The sequence below is a fragment of the Gavialis gangeticus genome, unplaced genomic scaffold, assembly GCF_001723915.1.
Source record: "Gavialis gangeticus isolate Ggan-Ray unplaced genomic scaffold, GavGan_comp1, whole genome shotgun sequence".
Classification (NCBI taxonomy): domain Eukaryota; kingdom Metazoa; phylum Chordata; order Crocodylia; family Gavialidae; genus Gavialis; species Gavialis gangeticus.
Window position 1 is genome coordinate 14288454 of NW_017729001.1, and position 10172 is coordinate 14298625.

At 41.6% G+C, this 10172-nt stretch overlaps 1 protein-coding gene across 2 annotated transcripts in view; it reads right to left on the reverse strand.

The window, feature by feature from the left end:
- The window catches only part of LOC109290406 (macrophage migration inhibitory factor-like), a 20955-nt gene extending 11043 nt beyond the window's left edge, over positions 1 to 9912 (reverse strand). For both annotated transcript variants that reach the window (XR_002095589.1, XM_019506897.1), the window contains exon 1: positions 9653 to 9912. Coding sequence is in view for 1 of the 2 variants with exons in the window: in XM_019506897.1 (XP_019362442.1) it covers positions 9653 to 9760 (108 nt within the window). In the remaining variant the exon portion in view is untranslated. The remainder of the gene's footprint in view (positions 1 to 9652) is intronic.
- Between the last annotated feature and the right edge of the window lie 260 nt (positions 9913 to 10172).

Genomic DNA, 10172 nt, shown 5'->3' on the forward strand with positions numbered 1-10172 from the left:
GGAAGGCAATCCCCTCGAGTCCGGCTTCTATCACAGCAGCTGTGTAGTTGGGCTATTTAGACAAGCTTTCGAATACAAGAGATTCTTTGATAATAAGAATTAGACAAGGCAGGGGAGTATTTAACAGTGCAAGTGCCATTACAGGCAACCCCCACTTAGCACTTTTAATTGGTTCCTGAAAACAACCAGTGTTAAGTGAAACCAAAAGTATTTGATGACCCAAGATGGTGACCGCAATTGTTTTTAATGACCAAGATAGCGACCGCGAGCATTATAACGAGACTGAGTGCTAAATGAAATCAGGTATCCATTTTTAAAGGAGTGTTATAGCAAAACAGCATTGAGCAGGGGTTGCCTGTAGACCCAGATGGGTGTTACTAAGTTTCAGTCAGTTTTTATGATGTGTCTGGGCTCATGCAAAACCAGGAGGAGACTTCTTTATACCAGAGCGTGTGCAAGTGCTGCAGCACCGTAGTCTGCATGTGGGAGCATGATTTTCCAACATAGGTGCATGCAAAGAATGCCCAGAGTAGTCTTATGTCAGTGCACAGATTTTCCTTTGACTTCTGCAAGATTAGATTCACTTGTGCATAGAGGAAATGCATGAAGCCAAGCACTGCTTACATCCCCAACATAGGGTTTTGGTGTGAGGCAAGTGGGGTGTAGCCTTATGTCTGCCCTTTATGTGGTGACTACTTGCAGGACAGATTTTTAGAAGTGCTGGGCGCTGGCTTAATGTTGTTCCCCCTCCCACTGGAATGAGTTCTGAGCACTTTTGGTAAATGTAACTGTAACTCCCTATGTGCCAGTGTGAAATTTGGATTTCTGTCATGTTACTATGCTTGATCAATGGGTATTTTCTTTAAGAAGTGCAGACTCCTTGGGGCTCTTGTTGAACTATACTGCATATGATATTCTCTTATAGTAGTGGGGTCTTGGAGCCTGTATGTAAAATATAAGTCACAGCTTCTGTGCATAGTCACAGTGCTCTTGCCATACATTCCAGAGAGATTTTGCACCTCACTGGTCTCTATTGCAGCTTTATCTAATGATGTAAATGTGAGCTGACATAGCATGAACTCTAGATCAACACCCCTCATTAAACAAAATATAGCTTAATCCTGTTTTTGTGCATGATAAGGGGAAACAAAGAGAAACATATTTCTGTTAATATTCATGTACAAGCTGCAATTTTACTGCTGTTAACACACAGTGTCAGATCCAGGCATGGTGGAGTCAGTTTCTTTAGCGTCCATTGTGCTTTTCTTTCTCACTTCCCCATGTTCATTAGCAGTGCATCAATGGAACTAGTAGCAATTAACCCACAAGCTTTTCCTTGACCACATCTCTAGGGAGACTGGACAATCCCTGTCAAGGCCTCTTTTTAACTCTTGTGGCAGAGGTCCTCAGAATATGATCTGTGAATCTGGGGTGATCTGCAAAGATGTGGGAAGTGGTTCACAGCTAGTTCATAGACCACACTGAGCTCTGTGTACCTTTTATAGTGTTTTCAATTAGAAGTTGGGTGACAAGGGTCCATCGTGTTCTGAGAGTGTTCAGTGGTGTCTTGTTCCAACATGCTCGGTAAAGATGCTCTCTTAGTTCCAAAAAATATGCTAATGACAACCTTAGGATACATGTGCACTGTGCACCACAGTATAGCATAGACATACCCAAGATAGGTCTAAAGGAGCTAGCCCAGGTATCAGAAGCAGCCTATCTGCACAATCACAGGACTCCACATGGACTACTTTACTCTGTTTCTCATGGGGCATGACTACATGTGAAATTAATTTGACCCAATAAACTCCAGCGCATATCATGCTGGAGTTTATTGCTCCTGGGCACCTCGTTTACATGTGCACCTGGGATCACAGTACATTGAGCCAGGTTGGAGCAGCTCTGGCTGGCAGGAGGCCTGGGGGGTCAGCCTGCCAGCCTGGGGTTGTTCCAGTCTGGCTCAGTGTGTTGTGGAAGGGCTGGCTGGGGCATGAGAGTATTTCAGTGCAGGGCTAGCTGGCAGGCAGCCCCTGCATTGAAGCACCCTCATGTCCCAGCCAGCCCTGTCAGCCTCTACATGTGTGTTGCGTTGGTGTTCTTTACTCCGACGCAGGATTCCTTGCATTATTCCTTGCAAATTAATTTACTCCAGCCTAATAGCGTTACATGTGTAATGCTGACATTTTACTGCAAAGCTAATTAATCAGTAAATGTCTTGTGTAGATGCAACCATGCAGAGTTAACTGGGTATCTGAAGCAATCTGATTGCAGCAGCATGGAGTACCCTCCAGGGTAAATTAGCTTGTTTGGATCTTGGTGCTTCTGGGCTTTGACTGCCTCCAGTACTTGAGCTAGCTCAGGTATCTACTGCAGCATGCATTGTGGATATATTCTTCACTGAAACACAGGGGGAAAAAATGCCCATTACAACATATGCATACCCTTTGTCACAAAGATGTCTGATGCTTTATTCTAGTATTCCAGCAGAGGGAGACTGTTTGAAATAATGTGAGCAAGATAAAAAAAATTGTTAAAATCCTATCACAATTGAAATTATTTATCACTGGAAGTTTGTGCCTCTGGGGGAAGCTGAAGAATGCTGTGCTGTCCTGGAACTAATCTTGCAAAAGTCACTAAAAGCCAGATTTTTAGACACCTCTTAATGTGAAGTTAGGTGTTTCATAGTGTTTTGAAAAATGCCTGACTCCCAATAGTTCCATTCGCATTTTGGGGTGGTTTATTATTAAAAATACAAATGGTCTATTTCATTCTATTTATATCTTGGAAAATTTTTGTTAAAACAGTTTTTCAGGAGATAGAAAAGTGAAAAAGTCTTTGTTGTAAGAGAAAAGGGTGAGGTCTGCGAGGAAAATATGAGTAGTTTAGGATGTAATGAGAGTGCATTAAAATAATTCCACAGATCTTTATGGAGCTGTAACAGGTGTGAACTTGGCTCACTGAATTGTCTAAGCAAATAAATAGAAGTCTGTCCTCAAAAAGAAGCTATAGAAACTAGAGTGCAGATCTGAGATACGTAACAAAGCAGGAACACTTAATATTACAAGTATTTCAAAAGATACGAAAATATCTAGGCACAACTGTGATTAGTCAATTGAGTTTTTTTCAGAAAGCTATTTATGGAAGGTGGGCTTAGTGGAAAATGACCTGCAGATGGGAGGTGGTCTATCATAGGAGATTTTCACACCTACTGTCTTATCTTGTGATAGACTTGATGACCTAAACATCAAACTGCAAACTTTAAATAGATTATATATAGTCAAACACCTAAGGGATGATTCTGCCTGTCTGTTAGAATATCCAATGAAGGGGGTTCCACAGCCTCCGTAGACATCCTTTTCCTGTGCTTTGCTACTCTCACAGTTACATTTTCTTTAATAAAGTCAATATCTTCTTTTATATAACCTTTTACATATTAGAAGAAACTGCCATTGTGTCCTTTCTCCCTTTTTTTCTAGACTAAAAAAACCTAGTTCTTTTAACCTTTCTTAATAGATCACTTTTTCCAAACAAATCATTCCTGTTCCAGTAGTTTTTGGATTTTTTCTTGTTCACATATGTCAAATTGGATGCAGTACTCCAGCATTTAGAAGGGGTGTGTGTGTGTGTGTGTGTGTGTATGTGCGTGTTCTCTCTTTCTTTCTCTGTCTCTCTCTCTCTCTCTTTTTGCAACAGCATCACACTAACTCATTCAGGTTGGGGTCCACTAACCCCCAAAGCTCCTCTGCAGTAATATTGCTCAGGCAGTTCTTATCCATTTTGTATTTATGTGCCTGATTTTTCATTCCTAATTGTAATGCTTTTGCATTTATTGCCACTGAATTTCATTTGACTGATTTGGCATCATTCCTTCAAGTTACTAAGATCATCTTGAAATCTGATCCTGTGCGTCAAAATGCTTGTAACCTCTCCCAGCTTGGTATCACTCACAAAAAAAAATTGTAAGTATAAACTCTATTCCTTTATCCAAGTCACTAATGACAATATTAATCAGAACTTGCCCACCTGAGATGCCACCACAGTTTATCTAGGGATAGACGTTACACATAAATAGGTTTAAGATCAGAAACTGGTTTAAACCTGTAACAGAACAGATGTTCAGTACACATAAACTAGTTTCAAAATGGCCAAACCCAGTTTGAGATAAACTAGGTTGAATGTAGTATCAGACTTAAGTGATTGAGCTCAAAGCCAGTTTATGCAAATTCTGTCCCAGACCCCTTTCTGATTTAAGTTAAACCAGAGTCCCCCAGCATCCTGGCATGCTCTCTGTCCTGGGAACTCTGCTCCAGTGAAACAGGGCTGGCTCCACCCCTCTGCTCCCCAGTTGGAGCAGGGACAGGCAGGGGCAGTAGTGGCCAATCCTGGGGGGGCACATGCCCCTGGTGCCCGCTGTACAAGTCGCCTGTGTTCCCCCTCCCCTCTGCATCTGGCAGGGGGGGCATGATGGGGCTTATTCTGCCACTTGCCTTGACCATGATGGGAACATCAGCCCTTGTCATAGTTTCTGGGAGCTCTGGTTATTCCCTACTCTGCCCCCGGGGGACCACAGTGGGGTCTGCCTGCCCTGACTGCCGCCGCTGCCACTTGTGCTGTGCCTGGGGCAAATGGCAGGATAAGTCTCCTCCTGCCCCTTCCCTTCAGCATCCCCTCCCTCTGGTGTCCAGGGCAGGGTGCGGGTAGGGGGAGGGGGGCAGGAGGGAACTTATTCCTTTGCTTACCCTGGGCACAGAGTGAGTGGCAGTGGTCAGGGTGGGCAGACCCAGCTGTGTTCCCCCAGGAGCAGAGGGGAGAAGAACCCCTCTCCCTACCTCCCTGTCTAAAGGGGCCCTGTACCCACCTGGCTGCTACAGTGGTGAGGGGGGAGCGACCATGATGGTGGCAACAGTCCCTGTCATGGTTTCCTGACACGCTGTTGGGCGGGAAAGCTGCTGTGGAGCGTGGTTGCTTGGGGGACTCTGGCCTCCTCCGAGCATAGGTGCTGTCGCGCGTGGTCCGCTGGAACTCTGCCTGCCTTGCAGCATGGCCCCTTCCCGGTGGGGGAATACCCACCCTGCAGCATGGCCTCCCTGCCAGGAAGAGTCTCGCATTCCCTAGACACCATGACAGGGGCTGCTGCCCCCATCATGAGTCCTGCCCCCTCACTGCTGCAGCAGTGGAGTAGGGGCATGGCCAGATGGTGGCTAGCAGGGCCCCTTAGGCACGGGGCAAGGATAGGGGTTATTTCCCCTCCCTTCAGCATCCAGAGGAAGGGGCAGGAGGGGGCTTCTTCCACCGCTTGCCCCAAGCAGGGATTCAGCAGCAGCAGTTGGGGTGAGCAGCTGCGGTCTCCCAGGGGCAGTAGGGGTAGAGTGGGGAATAACCCCCATTCCCTGCCCCTTCTGCCTGTGGGCTCCATGCCAGCCAGCATCTGGCTGCGCCCACTCCCTCTGCTGCAGCAGTGAGCGGGGAGGGCTTGATGGACCCTGGCTTGGGTCCATGCTGGTGGGGTAGGGGAATTAAACCCCTCCCTGGGCAGTTCAGCGAAGGCTACTGCCCGGGCTGGCCATGCCCTCACTTCCCCCCAGCACAGCTTCCTTGTAGCTGAGGGCGTGTTCTAGCACCCCCCAGTGCGTGGCCTGTGCAACTGCAGGCATGTGACCTGCATTTCCTCAGTCCACAGGGAATGTCTGTACAGTTGCAAATTGGTTCAACCTAGGCAAGTTATACTAACCTGCAAAGATTGAATCAGCTCAGGCTCTAGCTTTTTTTAATGTCTGTCCCTAGCTTTAGGCAGCAAGCCATTAATAACTCCTGGTTGAGAGCACAACCAGTTGTACACGCAAGTTAGGGTGAATTCGTTTAGGCTACATTTCCCTAATTTAGTTATTTGAATGTGATATTGCTGAAATCTCTACTAAGTCAAGATATTCTACATCTGCTGCTTCCCCTCATTTGCTGGGTCAGTGGCTTTCAACCTGTAGTCTGCAGATTCTCTATGTCTAAGGGGTCTGCGAAAGATGACTATGATCTATCACAAAATGTGAATACCTACACTTACAATTAAGAGAGATCCACATCTCCATTCAAAATTTCCAAAGGGGTCTGCACCTCCATTCAAATTTTTTTAGGGATCTGCAAATGAAAAAAGGTTGAAAACCACTGTGCTAGGTCAGCTGCTCCATCGAAGAAATTGGACTATTTTTATATTGCTTGACTTTCACATATCCATGTTGTCTGTCTTATTATTATGTGACCCTGAGGATGCTTATAAATTAATGGCTAAATAATGTTATTGCAGTATCTTTCTAGGGCTCAAAGTTAGGCCGACTGGTATATAATTCCCTCATCTTCTCCAGTCCTTTGATCATTCTCAGAGATGATCACTACAGATCTAGAGATTGGTCTGGCTAGTTTCTTAAGTATTAAGGCTGAATTTCATTTTGGCATCCTATGTCTTAACGAGTAGTATTGGAAGGCTGGTCAAGAACTCCCTTAACAGTAGTACAGTGGTAGTAATATCGAATCTAGGGGGTAATATTCTGTGGTCTCCTAAACTGACAACTTCCATTTTACTTCTCATTTTCAGTAAACATTTGATGCAACTCCCAGCAGGTTTTTGGTATTAATGAAGAAAACAGATCCTTGAAAAGACTCTTGGGAGGGACAGTTGTTTTAAAGATGATGTTTTAGAATCTCTAAATTGGTAATGTATCATCATGGGTCTTTGTAAGGTAAAAAGTGCCCATGGATTTGATAATGAAGTAAGCAGAGAGCAGTCAGTACTGGGTATTCTGGCTACTTTTGGTAAGATGTGACCAGAAATTATATACTAAGGTACACTGCACTTTTCTGTCTTCAATAATATGCAAATAAAACAGAATAACTGTTTTAAGGCACTTTCACTCAATCAGCTATCAGGTGTTCTTAGGCCAGCTTTGTTTGGAGGTAGCCAGAATAAATGGATTAGTCTCTGCTTATTTATATTATTATTGATGGTGCATGCTAAGAAACTGTCTTTTCATGAGACTTTTAAGAAGTAGAAGGTGGAAGGTTGTTATATTTCATGTTGGTACTAATGTTGGCTACAGTATTAGGTGGTTAAATACTTACAAAGCACACATTTTTATTAATGGAGAAAATGCTCCAACTCTCACTATTATATAATCACAGTGAATTAGCCAGCTATTGTAAACATTGTTTCACGGTTTACAGCACTGATTCCAGTAACAGCAAAATTCCCTATCAAATATTGTGAATGTATACTTCATCTTGACTCTTTTTTTTCCTTCACTCATTGGCTCTCTATGAATGAAGCACAGTAACAAATCAAAGGCAGTCTTGTTTTTATTTCTGGGCTTTTTTTGTTCAAATAATATCTCTTACCATCAAGGTTCTGCTTTCACATCTTGTTGTTGATCTTGGTATGCAGCTGTGGAAACCATTGGAGAGGAGATCTGGCATTTTGTTGTATTGTAAAAATGATCTTTGATGTAAGAGTTGGTCAAAAATATGCCATTTTCTCCCTCCTCTTGCAGAAGTTTGACTTCATAAAATGATTTTTTTGACAATTTTTTTTTATTAAAAGGGTTTTTTAATTGAAAATTTATAACCAGTGCTTGGTCTCCTGTTTCTTTTGTTGTTTTGATCACATGTAATATTACTATTTTGCAAACAAAATAACAGCTCTTCCAGTTGCCAACACATCATACTCAATGCTTTTTCCTTCTCTTGTCATCAGCAAAATAGGGATTCTAATGGACAAGGTCTATGCCATCAGTCACACCTATGCTACTTCCTTACCTTTTATGGAGTTTCTACATGCCTAGGGCAAAGCCTCAAGGTTGTAGTTATGTTGCAAGAGCAACATTTGCCTTGCAGGGGGCTATGCGCGAAGAAAAGAACACATCTTAATTCTAAATTTGACATTTAAAAAAATGCATATCTACGTGCATGTTTTTGATCTCATTTATTTTGTCATCCCTGTGTCTGGAAGACTGAATTGTGTGTCCTACTGCTACATTCAGATGAGGACCTGACTCAGTCAGATATGTTATTCTGCTTTTCAGGTTGATGTTTCTCATGCTTGTTCTTAGTCACAAATCAAACATTCTTTTGTTAGATACAATTCCGTGTGAATTACTATAATGTAAAAAAGGTATTAGCATCTTCTAAGAAAGTTTGTTCTTTTTTTTGCTCTGTTAACTTTTCTGTTATACTTCAGACTTGCTATGATTAGTCTTTAAAAGTGTAAAAATTGCTTCTGAATACATTGGTGTAAATCAGTGGTTCTTAACCTTTTTAGATTCAGGGCACCCCTCCATAACTTTTTTGAATTTGGTAGCACTGGGGTTGAGAACTACTGTTGGTGCTGCCTCATCTTACTGCCCCGATAAACAGGATCAATTCCATGTTTGCAATCATTAGCATCTTTATTTAGAAAGAATTAATAGATGCATAGGTGTTAGGTGCTGGAAAAGACCTTATAAGATCACTGAGTCCAGCCCCCTTCCACTTGGGCAGGAAATGTATGTTTGAAAATGTATCTTTGAAAAGAATAAATGTATGTTTGAAAATACTATTGGAAGATCACTGAAAGCAGTTCTTAGAATATCGGTGTGCTTTTTTTCTGAGTATGCATTTTGACCTTCACACAATGTACTGTATTCTGTGGGTGTGTCTACACATTCATGAATATGCTTTTCCTTACGTGCTTTAAATTTAGTACCTCTAATGTGAGGTACTAAATAAATGTACATTAGGCTGCCCTAATGCACAGTAACAAAAGTGCACTCTTTTTTAGTGATGCTTAGTACGCAAGAGCCTATTTTTACTGCAAATTAGTGTATTAGCATGTTTTTTATGCAACACTTTAATGTGCTATAAAATAGGCTACTGCACATTAAAGCACACATGTAGACACGTCTAGTTAGTCCATTGCAAATCTAGATTAAATGTTATTAAGCCAAAGATGCTGAATAATATCTAGCCCACTGAAACAAATGTTGCATTTATTTCAAGAGTAATCTGTATTCATGGAAAGATTGGCATAAAGATGCTGGGCAACATTCAGAATTAGTGTCAATAGGGAAAATTATAATGACGTTAGAGTGGCGCACACAAGTTTGTATTTTATTTTTTATCTGAATTTTGCCTTGGTATAGATTTATTTTAATTTGCAATTATCAATTTTTTTCCCAATGCAAAACTTTATATGAATGTATTGTTATAGCCAGGAATTTGAATGCATATAAGTTAGGAAAGCCTGTCATAATTAGAACCAGAACTGAGGACTTTTTATAGGGTATGCATGGTAATTGTGGGAAAATAACCCAAATTTAAAGCAAAATTGAAACATGTCAGGAAATCAATTATTGCTTCCATAATAAGTGGGTTGTTATATCTTTTTGTGACTTATGTTCCCTGGCTTAAAATGCAATGTGTATTATTTAGATCTCAAAGTGTTTTAGTTAAAATGTAGTAAACAAGATGTGTGAAAGGAGAAGGTGTTGAGTACTGTTAATTTTGTGAGCAGTGTCATCAGTTAAACAACAGTAGGCATTAATCCAGAAAAGACAGCACCCAGAGATACCTCACTGTACAATTCATTATGTATCTAGATTAGAAATAAAGTCTTTGAGCCTTTTGTGCTTACCTGTGCCAGTTTGCCCAGTGCTTTTGATAGTTGCTCTGTGACTTCTCCTAGGAACCCTTCTGGCACTTTATCTTTGCTTACATTTGTGGTAACATTGAATAAAGGCATCTTTGGATTGAGAGAAAGCTTTGTTTAGTCCTTGTAGTCAGATCCTTACTGAAGCTATTATTCCCTTCTCTGCTTCACAGTATAGGTGTTATGATGCTCACTCTTCCAAAACAAAAGTCCAAACTAATTGGGATCTCTTTGATAGCCAACAGTTTTTTCCCCATCTCTGACTCTCTCTCACCTGTGTGTTAGAAGAGGAAAAAGGCAGTGTGAGCCATCTACTGGCCTTGTATGTTAATGCAGTTGGAACTGGAGATATATTTCAGTGGGAGGAGATGATAGTATTTTTCACTTTCCAGTACAGCAAAAATTTTGTTCATAGTTTGAATAATTGTACATTTTTGAGTACAGGTATACAGGATAATTATTAAAATTTGAAAAAACCCACCAAATGTCACAGTAGGTTGCCTTC